At 35.2% G+C, this 21,264-nt stretch overlaps 1 protein-coding gene across 2 annotated transcripts in view; it reads right to left on the reverse strand.

Moving 5' to 3' along the window:
* DIAPH3 (diaphanous related formin 3) overlaps positions 1-21,264 on the reverse strand; it is a 501,230-nt gene that overhangs the window by 213,513 nt on the left and 266,453 nt on the right. For both annotated transcript variants that reach the window (XM_084982461.1, XM_084982460.1), the window contains one exon: positions 2,013-2,252. In XM_084982461.1, the coding sequence (XP_084838587.1) occupies positions 2,013-2,252 (240 nt within the window). The remainder of the gene's footprint in view (positions 1-2,012; positions 2,253-21,264) is intronic.

Here is a 21,264-nt window from a genome sequence, read left to right on the forward strand (position 1 = left end):
TTCTACCACTTTGCCACTACCTTAGCTCGGATTTCCATCATCTCAAAAGCACAGTGACCATAATGGGGCCACAAATATTTGCTAAAATTGTTGAATGTGTCAACTTCAATCACACACCTTTTAAGACACTGAGGTAGACTAGGGGAAGGAAACACCGAAATCAGCATGACTTAATTTCTCTTTTGAGCGACTACTTCAAACATGTCAGTAGCAAGGAATTATCTTTGACCTCTCCCTCTTTTCCTTAACCATCCCCATTTATCTACTCAGCTCCATTTCCTCTGGCACCCTCACAGGCCACATGCCATATACCAGCCAGTTTACCTTTCTTCCACACTGCCATTAGAATTATCTTCCTAGAAGATATATGATAACATCACTTGACTTATAGAACTAACATGTCACCATAAAACTTTCACAAGGCATGACATTTGTAATCTTCACCGTCGAGACCAATTACTATCTCATTTCCATTTTCTGCACTCCTCTCGCATCCAGGCTCCAGCTTTAACAGGTCAGGCACCCAGTGTACTCATAAGTGCCATGATACAACCCTTTATTTGAACTGGTGACTCTTGCTTAGAATGCCTTTTCCTCTCAGGAGATCATACTTCCAGATCCAGCTCAAATTCCTTTTCCTCTCTGAATGCGTTACAGCCCTCCCTTTGCCAAACTGGCCTCTCTTAACTCTCTGACATAACATTTTGTCTATAGCTCCATTAAACACTTTAATCATAATTAATGGCTTACATGTGAAAATATGAGTCCCATGTATCCCAGGTAAATATTAATAACATGCATTAAATGAGATGATTGGGTCAAGTGTTTGGCACAGGAGTAGACATTCTATAAATGTGAAGTCGTTGATACACAGCCTTACTTATGTATTTCATAATACATAGATAGCATCAAGGGTAAATAGCATCGCCCTTGCTAGGGATCGTAACTGAACACAGCAGGCTAAGAAAACAAGGAGAGGAAAAGAAAAAGATGGAGATGAGAGAGGGGTAGCGCTCACAAGGCACTGATACACTGGAAGGCACAAGCCAGGGAAATCGTGTAAGAAAGCCATGAAAGTACCAAGAGATTAACTATTCAGCAAACCCATGGCTAAAGCTGAACTTGTTTCTCACCTTCCCGATCTAACTGGCAATAACAATAATCAAATTCCTTAATCAGGGAATGTAGGTGTTACCAGGTCAAGAATAAGAGAAAGCTTTTCTTGTGATGTGTAACTCAGGAGAATTTGTTGTAAGGAGATCAATAAAGCACTATTACTATCGCCCACTTTTTAAAACAGACTTCTGTTATATAAAACACTGAATATGTTTGCTGTAGGAAAATTTAACCTGTGGAAGAACCTGGAAGAACCTGGAAGAAAATAAAATCTCTAAACTTACTCAATTTTCTTCTCTAAAATTATATTTAGATAGAAACATTTCAAAACTACTAGTGACATCTGAGATATGTCTATTCCTAATATAATAATTTCCCCTTTATATAAAGCAGTCTCACTTTTCTCTCCCTTTAGTGAGCTTTCAAAAAAAGAAAACTGCAAAGAAATATTTAAACAGTTAAAGGTAAAAACTTTAGTGGTAATCCCAAGAAATTCCGAATATATATACTGTCATATGAAGGTATTTAAACTGAAAGAATATTAGGTTTAAATAATATTTTGATGTTCCATTTCATCAGTCTGAGAAAGCATAGGTTTATGACATAATTTTGTAATTCAACAAAACCTTTCATTTGAATTTGCAGAGCAGAGAAAATTAATACTTGGATTTAGTTCAAGGGGTGAATAAATTAGCTCAGTTCACCCTGGGTTTGGGTTGATAGTTCAGTTCAAGTTCTTGACAACAAGCACATCAAAATTTAAAAAAAAAAAAAAAAAAAAAAAAAGGAAAGAAAGAAAAAAGAAAAAAAAAAACACCTCAAATAATATAATCAAGGATGACATTTAAGAATAAGTGTTCCGGCAAACATGTGTTTGAAAAAAACAACAAACTCACTTTACAGAGAGAGCTAAGGTTAAATCCGAAGGTTTGAGCATTCCGGGAGCCAGCATTCATGTAGTTTCCCATTAGCAGCACAAGTTCCAGCAACTTGCTAAAGCTCCTGCTCTTCTTTATCTCTTCGCAGGCAGTACTGACAGCCATGATGTCAGGTTTGATGTTGTTCACCTGCTCTTCAAACTGAAGCTTAAAGAGAATAGCACTGAGCCGTGGCCGTAGTCTCTTCACATTGCTCATCTGATTGAAAAGAAAATAGCAGATTCCCTTTAAAATGCATGCTATACTTTAGGGCTGTGCGGTTGCAAGTAATCTGGGACGATTTATTGGTATGACAGCACTGAAGAAGCAATATGTCCCCTAAAACTGATAGCAGGAAGAAAGAAAAGCCCTGCATGTTTCTGTGAGGGATCCAGACTCATCCATCAAAGAAGAAATTAACAATTTAGACGCTCGATGAAAAGGAAGCTTTTGTTCAATGACAACATTTAAGTAATAAAGTACATATATTTTTGTAAAAAAAAAACCTAAAAATTTAAAAGGTAACAGGATACAGAAGCAATGACATTACAAAGCATTCATAGCACTGCTTTAATTTTTGTTTGGTACTGGAATTTGCTGGGTTATGTTTAAAACATATTCAGAAAGGTCTGAAGAGGGTTTATTTTCTTCAAATAGCAATTGCTGTCCACCGGAGCCCTGCTGACTAACAGTGTGTGTTAGATAGAGGGAGAGTAAATAGGTCCCAATTTGTGCTAAATTGACTTTCTTCAGAAACACAGGACAGCGGAATGACTCCTGACACATGCTAAATTAGCAGAGTCAGAGTTAGGAAACAAGGGCAGAACAGGAGACAGAAGTGGTGCAAAGACACAGGTTTACCACATGCCAACATTTAACTCTGTTTTGGACTCTGGGTTGCCTTGTTGAGTGTGTAAGGGGTTGAGAGTGTCAAAATGAACAAAAGGACTAGGGGGTTAGCAAGTTCTTGCCTTAAATTGATCCACAAACCACGTCCTAGCATCACATGTGAGGTGAAGAGCCTAAAGGCTGGAGGCCTACTGCATGTTAAGTTATATAGAAATTCCTTGACCAAATGTATTAGGAATGTGAGATTTAGATGGGGCAGCTGCAGTAAAACTGGTGAACTTCAACAATGATTATAAACATCAAAAGCACTTTGAGGCAAGATCAGGGAAAAAATAGTAACAGACATATAGTATTAAAACAGGTAATAGTTCTAATGAAATATACCACACAAAAGCCTGGACTTCTTAGGGTTCAATAGGATACTATAGACATTGTTTTAATGACCTAACAACATAACCCAGATTACTCATATAACAAAATCTGAGCAATAAAGAACTTTTAGGACATACCTCTGAGAGAATATCTACAGATGGACTAAATTCTTAAATGACTAAAAAATTTCCCAGCCAATAACACAAATATCTAACTTACATACAGTATTCTTCCCAGCCACTTGACATGTTAAATATTTGTGTGAACACAACCAAGATTCAAAAAGCTCAGAAACCCCTTCTATGAACAGAAACCATATTCAATATTTTGTGATAACCTATATAAAATAGAAAAGAATCTGAAGCAGTATACCTGAAACTAATACCATGTTGTAAATCAATCACAGCTAGATAAAATTTAAAAAATAAATTTTTAAAAAGAAACAAACTTAACAACAGTCTACTCTACAAAATGTTTTAAGAAATGTCTTAAAATTCCCTGAATTAAAGGAATGTCTTGAAATTCCCGCCCAGAGAAAATATTTTTTTTCCTAATAAAGAGTAAAGAAACTGTAAATTCAAAAATCACATTTTTTAAAGGTACAAAGAAACATCACTAATAATACTTTTACAGAATAAATTTCTGAATATAAAAATTTCAGAAAGACAAAGTAAGACACTGTCAGAATACCAATTCTTAGTGGGTATGAATCATCTTTTAGAACACTGTATATCTAGCACACAAAGCAGAGGTAAGCAGTGATTACTTCTCATAAAGTCATGAATTTCATGTGTCTTAAAATGCTCCCCAGTGGACTGACTCACGAGGAATTTGTATCCTTACTTAAACATTAAACATGGCAGATATTCATATTATATTGGACCTATTCTGAAAAATGCTCTTCTACATTTAGTTAATCCTTCAGAATAACAGATGTATAAGGAAACACTCACATGAGACCACACGGTTATGGCCACTTAGAAGGTACATGATGAGGAGTTCCCGTTGTGGTGCAGAGGAAACAAGTCCGACTAAGAACTATAAGGTTGCGGGTTCAATCCCTGGCCTAGCTCCGATTCAGTGTTGCTGTGAGCTGTGGTGCAGACTGCAGACAGAGCTCGGATCCCACGTTGCTGTGGCTGTGGCGTAGGCCGGAAGCTGTAGCTCCGATTTGACCCCTAGCCTGGAAACTTCCATATATATGCCATGAGTACAGCCCTAAAAAGTATTAAAAAAAAAAAAAAGTGCATGATGAGACCACAGAATCTCTGCTTTCAGCCTATACCCTCATTCATGATTGCAAAGTCAGGCATTTGGTACTTTGCAATAAACGAGATTTCTCCAGGACCCATGAAAAATAATACTGCAAAATATTAATTTTAATGTATATTAACATACTACATCATGCACAAAAAAGACTACTTAAATACCTACATTAAACCACCCCAAAGTATGTTAAAGCTTTCCTGCTGACAAGCTAACCATATGTAGCCAGTACAAAGTAATTAATTTTCCTAGAAAAATATAACCTAGATTTGTATGAGTAATGAGTCTACCTAGCACTAGGGACAGGTACTTTGAAAAAAACAGAATAAGTTTATGATGTAATGCAGAACAAAACGGTATGAATTTATGGAAAACCCTGACAAAGCAAAGTAAGGAAAGGTAACCTAAACAGATCTTTGAATACCTTTTTAAATTAGATGTCCTTTTCATATTTTTCTTCCTTCCAAATTTTGAAAAGTTAGTATTTTGGCTAATAAAAAATAAATGCATACTGAGAGTTCTCTTGTGGTGCAGCTGGTTAAGGATCTGGCATTGTCACCACAGTGGCTTGGGTGCTACTGTGGCTCCAGTTGAATCCCTGGCCCGGGAACTTCCACATGCCACACACCTGACAAAAAAAAAATGCAGTTTAGTGAACAAAATTACTGGAGTGGATAGGAACTTGAGAGATCACTGAGCTATCTCATGTCTTTACCCCAATATTCAGCCTACCCTGATCATGTAGGCCAAATGGCAGCACCCTTCTATTAAAAAAACAGAAACAATGACAACAACAACAAAAAAACCCTCAGTAAAACTAATGTTCTAAGATCTAAATCTTGTGACCTATGATGATAATACCACAGTTCTTTTTCTTTTGGTCAGGTCGAAGTCTGTTTCTTCAGATGGGATCAAAGAATAAAGGTAAAAAAATGGGAAAATATTTAGACAACAGAAATAAAAGCAAAAATAAACCAGTGGGACCTAATCAAACTGAAAAGCTTTTGCACAGCAAAGGAAACCATCAAAAAAAAAAAAAAAAAAAAGAGAGAGAGAGAGAGAGAGCCTACAAAGAGAAAATAGTTTCAAATGATGCAACTGACAAGGGCTTAATCTCTAAAATATACAAACAACTTATACAACTCAACAGCTAAAAAAAGCAACAACCCAATTGAAAAATGGGCAAAAGACCTGAACAGACAATTCTCCAAAGAAGATATACAGATGGCCAGTAAGCACATGAAAAAACTGCTCAACATCACTGATTATTAGAGAAATGCAAATCAAAACTACTATGAGGTTACCACCTGACACCTGTCAGAATGGCAATCACTAACAAGTCCACAAATAACAAATGCTGGAGAGGGTGTGGAGAAAAGGGAACCCTCCTACACTGTTGGTGGGAATGTCAATTGGTACAACCACTATGGAAAACAGTATAGATGTACCTCAGAAAACTAAATATAGAACTACAATATGACCCAGCAATCCCACTCCTGGGCATATAACTGGACAAAACTGTACTTGAAAGAGATACATGCATCTATATGTTCATTGCAGCACTATTCACAATAGCCAACAGATGGAAACAACCTAAATGTCCATCAACAGATGAATGGATTAAGAAGATGTGGTATATATACACAATGGAATACTACTCAGCCATAAAAAATAACAAAATAATGCCATTTGCAGCAACATGAATGGAACTAGAGATTCTCATACTACGTGAAGTCAAGCCAGAAGGAGAAAGACAAATATCACATGATATCACTTATATCTGGAATCTAATATATGGCACAAATGAACCTTTCCACAGAAAAGAAACTCATGGACTTGGAGAACAGACTTGTGGTTGCCAAGGGGGAGGGGAAGGGAGTGGGATGGACTAGGAGTCTCGGGTTAATAGATGTGAACTACTGCATTTGGAGTGGATAAGCAGTGAGATCCTGCTGTATAGCACAGGGAACTATATTCAGTCACTTGCGATGGAACATGTGAGAAAAAGAATGTACGTATCTATGTATGGCTGGGTCACTTTGCTGTATAGTATAAATTGACAGAACACTGTAAACCAATTATAATGGAAAAAATAAAAATAATAAAAAGTATTTTTAAAACCCTAAAGAATGTTTCTTCATCATCTCATATATTCGATCAACACTGGACACTGACATTCTTTTTGCTTGTGCAAGAATCTAGAACTCTGACTTGTTTGCCAAAGACTAGACAGAATCCAGAAATGAAGAACTACCATGCTTAAATAATATTCTCAATGGTAACAGTCATAAAAAAGAAGGAAGGGTTATTGCAAAAGTTTAACTGTAAGGTAGTTAATAATTAGAATGTTGGAAGAAATTAGAATTCCATTTTTACAGATGTATGTCTTACATTTATTCTCACAGTCTTAGCAATGTAAGCACCAATATCTGACAATAATGACTTAGAATCTGAAGATCTCTCTAAAGGCATAAAACAACAAGTAAAAATACTTTGATTTTACTACTATTTTTTGAAGTCAAAGAGCAGTACTCTGGCAATCTCTCCATCACAAATTCACATGCCAGAATGAAAAAAACCTAAGAACAGTGACAGGTTAAGATCAATGGGCAATATCCAGAACACTAATTTTGATTTCAAAATTTTGTTTGTTGGCAATATATAGGTTGTTAGAGCAGGTACAAAGTAAGATGAAAAGACCTTTAGAAAATCAAAGAACCAACAAGTATTGACTGGGTGCCCCATTCAGTGCTTTTTTTTTTTTTTTTTTTTTTTTCAGGGCTACACTTACAGCATATGGAGGTTCTCAGGCTAGAGGTTGAATTGGAGCTATAGCCACAGGCCTATACCACAGCCACAGCAACACCAGATTGAACCACATCTGTGACCTAGACCACTGCTCACGGCAACACTGGATCCTTAACCCACTGAGCAAGGCCAGGGATTGAACCTGCGTTCTCATGGATCTTAGTCGGATTCATTTCCACTGAGCCACAACAGGAACTCTGCCCATTAAGGGTTGTGGTTGCTGTCCTTGTATCATCTAATTCCTCCATCTGTCTTAAGGGGTTAAAAAGTAGAAAAAATCTTCAGGAAGATGTAATCTCCCATAATCTCATTACGGATATGTTTTTTCACATATAATTTTAATTTTATCCATTATTGCATGCAGGAAAAAAAAACAGAACCCATTTGACATTTTTATACCAACTACACTTAACACCATATCTGGTCCTCTTTATTCAGTTTCTTTTATAAACATGAGATTTTCAGGAGCCAATTTTTTCAAAACTTGTTGAGTTTTCCCCTACTTCTTGCCTGCAGCCTTGTGTAGGCGCACCTCTAAAGAAATTTTAGAACATGCTCCTCATCTTTATTATTCTTTCCTAAAGTTGTTGTAAAACTAATTAATCATTCATTTAACTTTCAGTCTAACACTATGAGTAACCTGCTAATTGAAAAGCTACCGACTTGAGTCTTAATTGACTTAGTATTCTAAACCTTTACTTTACATCCTTTGTAAATACATAATTATAAGGAATCGGGGGACAGTGTTTCTGGAAGGTTAAATGACTCGTTCAAGGTCACAGGGTCAGTAAGACAAGAGCCTAGGGCTAACTTGCTGCCAACTAAATGTGTATGCCACTCAGAGCATCACAATGTGGAAATTAACAACCACAATTTAAAAGCCATCTGATACTCAAACTACCTCTACTAAGTTTTCCTATGAATAGAAACAGGCGTTCATTTCTCCAGAGCAGTTATTAGATAAAACAATATGGAGATGACCTTGCTGTGAACTCTGCTTGCTCCTACCTCATATTTCTTTCCTTTCTTCTTAGTATATCCAATTACTTCCTGTATATTTCCAGATCCACTTTTTCTTTTCTTTTCTGTCTTTCTTTCCTTTTCTTCTTTTTTTAATTTTTTAAAAAATTTTTTTTGGCCTGCGGCATACACAATTTCCTGGACTAGGGATCAAACCCAGGCCACAGCAGTGACCTACACCACAGAAGTGACAACATGGGACCCTTAACCCTCTAAGCCACTAGGGAACTTCCTAAATCCACTTCTATGCTCCCCATACACTACACTCTCCATGCATGTTTCCATCTTAGCTCATGTTTCCACTCCTTGCAGGAGAGGTGTGAAAAATAAGGAGAATGTGAAAAAACAAACATATCTTCGTGAAAGAAAAGACCAGAGAAAATGACAAAGGGATGAGGGAGGAAAGTGACATTTGATAGAGGCACAGAATCTAATAACAGAATTAAGACACTTAGAGAAAAGTTTTCAACTTGATTTTTCTAATTAAACTATATGAAAAAAATACCTTCCCTTACTGTGAGCTGGCCAATATTTTCCTGATCTCCAGAATTTTCAGAAAAAAAGAAAAGTTCATTTCACTTAAGGAAAGGCATCAAAAACAAATCTATTCAAGTTCCTATGCCTGGGTAGTGCTCAGACTATCAATAGTGCTTTTAAAATAAATGTGCCCTTATGATAATAAAACTCTTAAGCTAAAATTATTTTTTAAAACTCCACAACAGCAAAATACATATGGTGTATTTTTTATATTATTCCATAGGAGTAAGGTAAAGCCAAGAATTACACAAAAAAATATATATTACAAGGATAAAATGTATATTCCTCCAGCTAGTCAAGAAATAGACAATTGGTCATAGACATCAGATAAGATTTATCTTTATTTACAAATGTTTATCAGTTCGGAACCACTAAGGAGTCACAGGAGGTCCAAAGGAGTTCTGCGGATACTCAGGATCTGAAAGCAGTAAAGTTACAGAGCGAGAGACTTCTTATTTGGCAATCTTCGCAGACACTCCTAACACATAAGTTTCATATCTGATGAATTAAAAAGCTGGCATAAAACCCAGAACCATTCTGGTATCTTAAATTCATTCATGTCTGCTTCCAGACAATCCTCACCCTAACAAAGGAAACCAATGTTTTGATTGCTATCACTGTAACTTAATTTTGCCTGTTCTTAAAATTTATATTAATGAAACTTTCGGTAAACACTTTCTGTGTCTGGCTTCTTTCACTCAAAAAAATGACTTTGAGATTCGTATACATGTAGTGTAATTGAGTACTCTGTTCCTTTTTATTAATGAACAATATTTCATTGGGAAAATACACCAAAATTTGTTTAGCTCTCCTGTTGATGGACTTTTTAGTTATTTTCCCAGCTGCATTTTTGAGCTATACAGTGGGTTGGACTGGAGAGGCAACAGAACGATAAGCCCTAAACAGGTAGCTGTGAATGTGACTTTATGTAGAAACAGGGTCCTTACAGATAATTAAGTTAAAGATTTCCAGGTGAGATCGCACAGGATTTAGGGTGATCCCTAAATCTAATGCCATGTCATTTTAAGAGAAAGGAGTGAGAAAGACACATATAGGAAATACACATCACAGTAAAGACATGACAATGGAGGCAGAGACTGGAGAAATCCTGCAAGTCATGACATAACAAAGCCTGTAAGCAACTACCAGATACTAGGAAAATGACCTGGAACAATTCTTCCTCAGGGTCCAAGAGGGACTAACCCTGCCAACATCTTGACAGAGGACTTTGGCTTCTAGAAATATGAGAGCATGAATTACTTTGTTTTAAGCCACTAAGGCAATGGACATTTGTTATGGCAGCCCAGGAAAGCTAATTCAGGGTATTATGAATATTTCTGCATGAGTATTTTCATTTCTGTTAAATATCCAAAAGGTATAATATAAATAAATGTATATTTAACCTTATAAGAAATTGTCAAACTTTTCACAAAGTGGTTTAGACCACTTCTTACCCCATTAACCAAGCTTATGCTCTATTCTGAAAGCTCTGTATTTTATCTTTGCATGTTTAGGTATATACTCCACCCCCTTCACTAAGTATTCTGTGTGATGTGATACAGGAGTTGAGATTCATTTTGGTCCACAGGATATCCGAGTTTCACAGAATTATTTGGTACAAAAAAGTTCCTTTCCCCACACACTGACCTTAATATCTTAGTTGAAAATTAACTGATGGTATCTTTGAGAATCTATTTCTGAACTTTTGAGAAAAGTCTATTTGTATGTCCTAAAACTTATTTTTTTTCTTTTTTTTTTAATCTATTAAAGTATAGTTGATTTACAATGTGCCAATTTTGGCTGTATAACAAACTGACTCAGACATATACATATTCTTATTTTTATGTTATTTTCCATTATGGTCTATCCCAGGAGATTGCATATAGTTCCTTGTCCAATAGACCTCATTGCTTATCTGTTATAAATGTAATAGTTTGCATCTACCAACCCAAAAATCTCAATCCATCTCCTCTCTCCTTGGCAACCTCAAGTCTGTTCTCCATGTCTGTGAGTATGTTTCTGTTTTGTAGATAGGTTCATTTGTGCCATATTTTAAGATTCCACATATAAGTGATATCATATGGTACTTTTCTTTCTCTTTCCGACTTAACTTCACTTAGTATGAGAATCTCTAGTTGCATCCATGTTGCTATGAATGGCATTACTTCATTTTTTATGGCTGAATAGTATTCCATGGTGTGTGTGTGTGTGTGTGTGTGTGTGTACGCACGCACGCATATATATATGTATATATATGTATATATGTGTATATATGTGTATATATGTATATATATATGTGTGTGTGTGTGTGTGTGTGTGTGTGTATATATATATATATAACTTCTTGATCCATTCATCTATCAATGGTCATTTAGGTGGCTTCCATGTCATGACTACTGTGAAAAGTGTTGCTCATAACCTTACTGTCTTATTCTCAAATCAGTAATCTAGATCCTCCAGGTTTGTTCTTTTTCAAAATTGATTTTGTCTATTCCAGGTCCTTTGCTTTTCATATGAATTTTTGCAGTATTTTGTCGGTTACTATTGTAAGACCTGCTGGGATTGATTGAGAATGACTATCATATGTGTATTAGGAGTCTGTAGATCATTTGAGAGAAAAGTGAAAGTTTGAAATTAATCTGCTTCTATAGAAGCATGATAAATATTACCATTTATTTACAACTTCTTTAAATTCTCTTAGCAACATCTTCTGGTCTGTAGCACAGAAAATTTGTACACATTCAGTGAAAGGCATCCTTAAGTATTTTATACTTTTTGATGCTATTGTAATCAGTACTATTTTTATCCAGTTTTCCAATATAGCACTGCTTATAGAGAAAAATAAAACTGATTTTAATAAAGTGACTATTCTATGACCTTTTAGCAAAGTTTACTATCGCTTTCTTATGTATTCACACATAGACAACATTTTCAACATATAGGCCTTTTATCTCATTTTCTTTTCTTATTACACAAGTTAGAACATCCATTATAATGCAGAAAAATGATAAGAATAGATATCCTTGCCTGGTTTCCAATCAAATGACAAAGCATTTCGTCTTTCCCAATTAAGTATGAGGACAGCTCCATATTCTCCACAGATGTCCTTCGTCAGGTTAAGAACATTTCCTTCTATTTCTACTTGCTATGAGTTTTTATTTATCATACACAGAATTCTGTCAATACTCTTTATTTCATATCTAGTTACTTATATGATCCCCCCCATTTTCAGGTAATATGGTCAACTATTTTAATTAATTTAAAAATGTTAAGCAAGCCCTGCACCACTTGGTAACAGCATACTCTTCTGTTTATGCATTATACTATTTGACATAAAAATATTTTATTGACAATTTTTACATATGCTTATGTATGATATGGCTTTCTAAGTTTCTATTGTAGATTCCCTTCTTTGATTCCTGATATTGGAAATTTGAGAATTTGTTTTTCTTTTCTAGCATTTTCGTCAGGTTCAAAATAATTTCTTCTTTGACCCACAAATAATTTAAAACTATGTTATTCAATTTTCAGTGAAAGATGTTCTATTATTGTGGTTGTCCAATTTGATTCCAATTTAGACAGAAACCATACTTGAGAAGATTTCAGTCTTTTGAAAATTACTGAGACTTGTTTTATGTTCCCATATGGTCTACCTTGGTGAATGTTCTGTGTGTATTTGAAAAAAATGTATATTCTGCAGTTACGTGGGAAATGGTCTCCAAATACCAACTAGAACAACCTGGTTGATAGTACCAGCTTGATTTTCTAAATATTTACTTATTTCTTTTTTGATCCAGATTTTTTAGAATTTACTGAGGGGACTCATTATGAATGGGAAGTTATCTATTCCTCCATTTAATTCTGCAGGTTGTGCTTCATGAATTTTAATGTTCTTTATTAGGTGCATACACATTTAAGATGATTGTTTCTTGTAAATTACTCCTTGTATCCTTGTGTAATGTCACTATTTCTTGTAATATGATTGTCTTGAGATACACATTCTCTGAACTATACATAGCTATGCTATGTTTCTTATTGTTTACTGTTTTCCATTTGTCTTTTGTGCTTTTAAACTCTCCTTTATCCCTTTCCGGCTTTTGTGTTAATCAAGCAATTTTTACTATTCCATTTTATCTCTTCTACTGGCTTCTTAAATTAAGTTTTGACTATTTTTCTAGTTGCTCTAGGACTAATAATATGCCTCTCTATGTAGTCTATTTAGAGTTATAATTAAGACAACATTGCACCTGTTCATAGTTTTCATTTCCAGCCTCCTTCTTCCAGCATTTCACTCACATGTCACGCCTTCTGATTCATTTCACGTGTTATAAGGTTATAACAGCACAATTCCATTTGTCCTACCCAATCATTTGTGCAACTACTTCCCTGTACATAAAAACTCCATCCTGCAATGTTATTTTTTAATTATTAGTTTTCTTTTAAGTAAATTATGAGAAGAAAGAAAACATAATTCATTTACTATTTCACATGCTCTTCCTATCCATTTGTGGATATAAGTCTTCATTTAGTATCATTTCCATTTGGCCTGAAGGATAACTTTAGCATTTCTTGTATGGCAGGTTTGATGTCCACAAACTCTCTCAGTTTTCACATAAATGAAAATCTATTTATTTTTCCCTACTTGGGGAAGGGTGTCTCTAAATAGAGGATTGTGAGTTTACAGAGTTTTTTTTTATTTCAGCACTTTAAATACACATTTCTGTTGTCTTTTCATTATTTCTACAAAGTTAGCTAAATATTTTTTCCTTTTAAATACACATTTCTGTTGTCTTTCACTTTTCATTATTTCTACAAAGTTAGCTAAATCTCTTTTTTCCTTTATGTATCTCCCCACCCCCTCAAATTGCTTTCAGGATTTTCTCTTAATCTTTGGCTTTCAGCAGTTTGACTAGAATGTACCAAACTGTCTTTGTATTTATCCTGGTTGGGATTTGCTGAGTTCTTGAACCACAAGTTTATGTTTTTCACTCAATTTGGAATTTCTTGCCCATTATTATTTCAATTATTTTGTCAGCCACAATCTCACTCTCTTCTCCTTTTGGGACTCCAGTTACAGGTGTTTTAGACTGTTTGACTATCTCCATTATGCTATGAACCCATATACTGAATATTTCAATTCAGTTATTGAACTCTTCAGTTAGAGAATTCCCATATGGCAAATTTTTATAGTTTTCATTTCCTTGCAAATATTCCTTAATTAAAATCATATTTTCCTTTGATTCCTTAAAGATAATTTCCTTAAGTTCTTTGAACATATTTTTAATATTCACTTTATAAAGACTTTGCATTTGAAATCTAAAATCTGGGCCATGTTGTTCATTTGACTATTCTTTGACAATAACATTCCATTTTATTAATCTTTACTTCTTAATTAAATAGTGAAATGTCATGGTAAATCTTGAGTTGCAATATTCCTTTGAAGAATGTTCCTTTTTATAGTAGGCAAATCAATCATTGGGTAATCACCTTAAATTTCTTGATAGGCTTATTTAAGGCTTAATGGACTTGAGTTTACACTCTGTTAGTGTGACTCTGGAAAGTGGGAGGTGTTTTCCTACCCCTCTAACTTAGTAGGACTCATGCTTCCCAGAGGATTCTGTAAGACTTGATTGTAGGTTTTGTAATGTGAGCCATCAGGATGCTGATCTTTCCTAAGGTACAACCTTTCCAGCTATTTGAGTGAATGCCAGGTAAGTTAACGGAGCATTAAGAAGCTTTATTTTATGGTGTTCCCACTGTGGCTCAATGGGTTATGAACTTGAATAGTATCCATAAGGATGTGGGTTTGATCCCTGGAGTTGCTCGGTAGGTTAAGGATCTGGCGTTACCTCAAGCTGCTGTGTACATCACAGATTGTTGCTTGGATCCCAAGTTGCTGTGGCTGTGGTGGCAGATGACAGCTGCAGTTCTGATTCAACACCTAGCCTGGGAACTTCCATATGCCACAAGTGTGACCATTTAAAAAAAAAAAAGAACCTTTGTTCTAGCAGGGCCAGAACCCCAATGTCTCCTAGGAATGGAGATCCTCGAGTATCTCTGTTCTGATCTACCTTGCAGCAGGTGATATCTGCCAAACCTTGCTCAGCATATGGACAGCCCATCCTCTAAGTACACTCTAAAGGGGATCCCTACAATGAAAACTAGAGTCCCTTTCTGCATAATTCATTCCCCTACATTGGCCTTCCCTGTTTCAGCTGCTATGAATTTTGATCCCTACTTCCTCATTTCATAGAAAACCAATACCTTCTGCTCAGACTCCAGCTTTCTGTGCTATTGTTGGAAAACTTTTATCAGGCCAAAAGATGGGCATTCAAAAGCTCAGGAAGTTTCTGGTTTCTCAAGGCTTATAGCTTTTTTTTTTCTGTGGTTATCTACTGTCTTAAAACAGATGACTTGTGTATTTTATCCATTTTATTATTGTTCCTGGTTTTTAAAATTTATTTAAAAATTTAAATTAAAAAAATTTTAATTTATTCCTAAGCATTTTGTAGCTTTATTACTCTCAGTGGAATTTTTAGAATGCTTTATTACAATTTCAGTTTTAAGAATACAAAAACTCTTTACCCAGATTAACCAAATATTTCTTTCCATTTTGTACCATTTGCTTTATTATATGCTCCCTCTTCTTTTTATATATGTGAAATACATATATATATATACATATATATATACACATATATATTATACATACATATATATACACATATATATTATACATACATAATTAGCTAAGGTCATGTCCAGCTTTTCCAATGAAAAGTTACACTTTTCCTATATAATTAATAAGCAAATTACAGGAAGATACTTTGTATTTTGAGTATGTAAATAGTATGTATACAATCTACTTTCATCGAATTTTCACCTTCGTGTTAATGGGGATAGCTATTAAGTAGAAAACTCATTATAGTATTTACTCAACTTTTTAAAAAAATGCACTTTACAGACCTTTCCAGGTGGCTTCAAGAATGAGATATAAAGTAAACCAGCCTATAATCTCAATTATACTTTAAACCACCAGTGCGATAAAATGGCCTGACTCTATAGCAACTTAGTTCCATAATTCCAATCTCCCTTTTCCCATTATATTTCCGAAACAGTCTTAGAAGAGAATAACTAGATCTATACAATAAGATTTTCAGAACACAGAAAATGCTTCCTAGGCACTAGATGATACTTGGATCTGAAAAGCAACCTTAAAACAATGTTGTCTGCCAAGTGATGAATCATAAGAGACCTTTTTGCTTATAACTACAAAATGCTTTAGGCTTTATTTCAAATGAATGATGCATGGCTAGTAATTAGTATGTGACTATAATGATGTTTTGTTTTTGCAAATGAAACACATTAAGCAGATTGTGCCATAAAATTTCAATACTACATAGATGGTCTAACTAGAAAGCATCATGTCTCTCAACCCAAAAACAACAAAAAACAACCATAATTCTATTATGGACTCAAATGCCCCACTCTTTAGTTGTTTATTTAGAAGATTTAAAATCCCAAAGGAGAAAATGTAGAACCTGAAAAAATTTCCAAAAACATAATTTTAAGTTCAACAACTCAATAATTTAAGCTCCTATAATAAACATACAAAGTAATTTTTATTTATTATTAACTCAAATTAATCTTTAAATATTAAAAGCAAATTTTCTCCAGTGATGAAGCATACAGAAACCAGTGTTAAAAGCAACATCAAGTACGATGGGCAGCTACAGTAAACAAAATCACATGAGTGACTGCCAGCATAAAACATGGAGGTTGTCTTTAGTATCATAAAACTATGGTCCACAGCTGAGCTGTACTACTTACTAATTAAGTGAAAAAGTTGCCTCAGCTATGAAATGGTAATGCCTATTTCTGGAGTTATGTGAGAATCAGATATAATTCCTCATTCATTTCTGTGTCAAATTATTTATTGAATACTTATTATGTGCCAAACACGGTTTTAGGCCTTGGAGATGCACAATGAAAATAAGATAACAAGGACCTGGTCCAAATGGAGTGACAGAGAAAGGGAAGTAAAGCAGACAGAGAAAAGAGAAGAAAAAGACAGACACAATACAACAAATAGACAAGATCATTTTGGATAAGGATAACAGCTTAGGAATAAGTAGAGTTTCGTAGATAGAGAAGAGTGGGGTACATCATTATAACAAGTCCTACCACAAGGAAGTGACACCTGGGCTGAGGCAGAGGGAACAGCAACAGTGAAGGCAATCTGAGTGGGAACAGAAAAAGAATATGGCTTAAAACATAGTGGACAAGAAAGGGAGTGGTAAAATATGAGGTTGAAGACACAGATTCTAGATCATCTTACAAATTATAGTGAAATTAGAAACCATTCAAAGGTCCAGAGGGAAATTCCCTTCTAACCAAAGATGAAAAACAGGGACTGGACCAATTACCCCACCCACCTTGAATAAGGCAACAGTTTTAGCTACTGACATCCACAGCATGGGACGGTGGTTTCTGAGAAAGGGGAATCAGGTATGCCCTGTGACCATCCCAGCTTACCGTCTGGAAAGAGTTTCCAAACTGCAGCACAGAGAGAAGGAATCTAGGAGGTGTCCATGACTTGAGGAGAGGGAAGTGAGAGTCTGGGAATGCCAAGGCACTAGAGTTCTCAGGACGGAGTACCAGAAAGGAAAGAGGAGCACAGACAGAAAGCTCTGGAAATCTCAAGAGCTCCCTCCTCACTTTTTTTTTCTTTTTAGGGCTGCAACTGTGGCATGTGGAAGTTCCCAGGCCAGGCATCAAACTGGAGCTGCAACTGCCGGCCTATGCCACAGTCACAGCAATGCAGGAACCAAGCTGTGTCTGTGACCTATACTGCAGCTCACTGCAATGCCGGATCCTTAACCACTGAGCAGGGCCCGGGATCAAACCCGCAACTTCATGGATACTAGTTGAGTTTGTTACCACTGAGCTACAATGGGAACTCCCCCCCTCATCCTTTTAACTGTAGTAATTAATGATCAGTATATGCATGGGAGAAAACTGCTGAAGGCTGGGGAAAGATCAGTCAAAAGCACTGGAGGTAACAGTGCCTGATTCTAAGGCAAAACTGTGAATAGTACCTGTTCTCAGAGGTCATAGTGGAAAAACCTCATAATTTATGAGACATTGAGTATGGTATTCAGAAAGGTATTGCCTCATTGGCAGGGGGAAAAATAAGCCTCTGATTCCATGTAACAAAGCTTAAATACAAGCCATAAAAGTATCAAACCGTTTCCAAATAATTTAACTGCCTGCCAAAAGAAAGTTCAAAAATACTTATAAGAATGCAAAAGAATCCAGAATACAGCATGGTAAGATTGTTGTTTGGTATCCAAAGAATCAGGAAAATACAAACAATGAGGAGAACATTTAATGGAGACATTGAGAAATGCACAGATGACAAAAATACTAAACAGAAAAGTTTATTAAAGTTATTATAACTATATCTCATATGTTTGAGAAAGTTGAGGAAAGATTAAAAATTTTAAGCAGAGGCATGAAATATTTTTTTTAAATTACCAAACTGAATTTCTAGAACAGTTTTGCTATATGAGATGACTGAATAGGAAAACATCAGACACCAAAAAAGAAAAGATTAATGAACTGGAATACATAGCATACACATTATCCAAAATGAAAAAAAAAAAAAAAAAAGGGAGTAGAGAAAATAAAAAGGGCACCAGTGAGCTGTGGAAGAACTTTAAGAGGTCTTATGTGTAACAATAAAATAATACATGTCTAAGTCTCTGAAAAAAGAAGAGAACTGAAGAACAGAAAAATATTTGAAAAATATAATGGCTAAAAGAAATTCCATACTGAGAACTATTAACTCACAGATCCAAGAAACTCAAAGAAACCTAAAGACAAAAATGTGAAAAATCGACATTGAAGGTATATCACAATCAAATGATTCAAAATCAGTGATAAAGAAAATCTTCAAAAACAACTAGAAGAAAAAAGAAACATATGGAGGAACAAAGGTAAGAGTGAGGTCAGATTTCTTGCCCAAATAATTCAAACGAGAAGACAGTACAGTAACATGTTTGTAAAGTGTTGAAGGAAAAAGCTATCAACCTGGAATCCCATACCCTTGAAAATACTTTTCAAAATGAATGTTAAAAAAAAAAAAAAAACCTCTTAAGACAACAAAAACTGCAAGAATTCATTAGCGCTGGAAGAAACATCACAGGCAATTTCTCAGGCAAAAGAAAGATGAATCCAGATGGAAGCCAAGATTTATACAACAGGGTGAAGAATACTGGAGTGTGCAGATATAAAGGACAACTGATTGTTGAAAATGAAAATAACAAGATGTTAAGAGTTTTAAACATACGCCATGTGTGACAACAATACCAGGAAGCCCAAAATGGGACTGTATTGTTGTGAGGCTTCATACTATATCATTTGAAAGTAGTTAGAAATATACACTATAAACCCTAAAGCAACCATACATAAAACAAAAAGTAATAACTAATAAGCCAACAGAAAGATAAAGTCATGGATATACTTGATCCAAGAGCAAAAGAGTTATCAAAGAATAGATGAGATAAACAGAAAATAATTAGCAAGATGGTAGAGTTAAACCTCACGATATTAATGACCACTCTGGTTAAAAAGCAGAAATCATCACAGTGGGCTTATAAACAAAACAAAAAAAGCAATACTCAACAAATGCATTGCCTGTAAAAACAGTAGGTTAAAACAGAAAGGACAAAAAGATACACCATGTTATCATTAGTCAAAATAAAGCTGGAGGGGTTACATTAATATAACCCAAAGTACATTTCAAGCCATTAGAGTATTTTAAGTTTGGAAGTGACATAATCTCATTTAGTTTTATACTAAGAGGTCACAAGCTGCTCTGCGGAAAAGGACAGCACACTCAAAACATAAAAGCATCAGGCCTGAAACACAATAGGTAATCAACAAATGGCAAATACAAAAATATATACAATTACGGTGGACTGGTCCAGCTTCACCCCAACTGAGATTTTTATTCTTTCCCAACAATACTATTCTAAAACAAATACCCATACTTTATTCTACTTTAACTTTGGCTTCCCAATGCCATTCATTTAACACATATGAAACAAAAGCTCTCCAGGCATGTCAAACCTGACAGGTTTTCATTTAACAAAAGATAAATTATGAGAAATAATTAAAGTACCACAAATATGATACTTATATTCAAGAGCCACTTTGCCTAATCCTTTAAACTTACGAGTGGTTAATTAATTGCATGTTCAAGATTAATCACTGGACCAGGTAAAGGTTAGTTACAAAGTACAAGGGAAAATTAGAGCTGGACATGTGATCCAAACAAAAACTAGATCTCAGATCCTTGGGTGTAATACTAGTCAGCTGATTCTTTAATCTCCATCTCCAGGAATTAACCTCCCTGATGAGACAGTAAAGTTTGTGCTGATACTCCAGGGGGGTAGAGTCGGGGTACCGGGGGTAAGAGAAAAGAAACACAGGAAAAAAAAAAAATGGGCTGCAGATTAGTTTATTCGAAAGTAACAAAAATAAAAGGGCCTTTTCCTATAATATTTGCCAACTAAGTCATTTTTCAATAATAACTCTCCTAAAAATACTCTTAAAGGACTGATCCCTTGCCTTGACTTTAATTTTTCATATGCCATTTTACAAATTCTCGTTCTTTCTCTAGTGCCAGAATATTAACGGCAAAGGTGTTTCCATATTTATTCCATAAGAAACCCATTAAGAATGACATCTTGCTGCATTTCTTAGTATTGATTGTTTGCAGTTTTTGTTCTCTGTTTCTACATTAGGGCAAATAAAATTCATTCAGGGGCTTCTAAAAATAAATCAATGGCCTTTCAGAAATTCATTAGGTGTTTGGGTTCATGCTTCAGCCCAAGCCATTGATTTGGAGGGTGGGTATAGGGAACATTCAAATCAAATCATTGGGATACATTTTTCAGGCAACTCCTCTGCCCTTCAGTAATGATGTCTACTGCTTTGTTGGGAGATGCCAGAGGGTCCAGGTCTGTGATCTGCACTTCAGGCAGAATGGAAGAATTATGTGGATATTGACTAAGGTGTCATAAGACAAAGGAATACCTGAAGGCAGGATTCAGAACTGGGACATAACTAACAAAGGATCAAGACCCATGGTTAGGAATAAAATTTATCCATACATGAATTTTGAGGTGGTTAAAGTTGGGGGGAAAAGTAGTCTTTATCTGGCAAGAGAGATAATTACTAAGGCCAAAAGTCAGAATCACAGAGACTTCCAAAGGAGATTATAAGAATCCACAAGAAATAAGAGGCTAAGAACGAGAAAAGCAAAAAAGGCTAAACATGGATAAAATACGACAGAAAGACTCTACTTGCCCAT

This window comes from Sus scrofa, chromosome 11 (genome assembly GCF_054392235.1).
Source record: "Sus scrofa isolate SSC_HxYL_T2T_F1_AM1 chromosome 11, Sscrofa_HxYL_maternal_Yorkshire_Landrace_v2.0, whole genome shotgun sequence".
In the NCBI taxonomy this organism is placed as follows: domain Eukaryota; kingdom Metazoa; phylum Chordata; class Mammalia; order Artiodactyla; family Suidae; genus Sus; species Sus scrofa.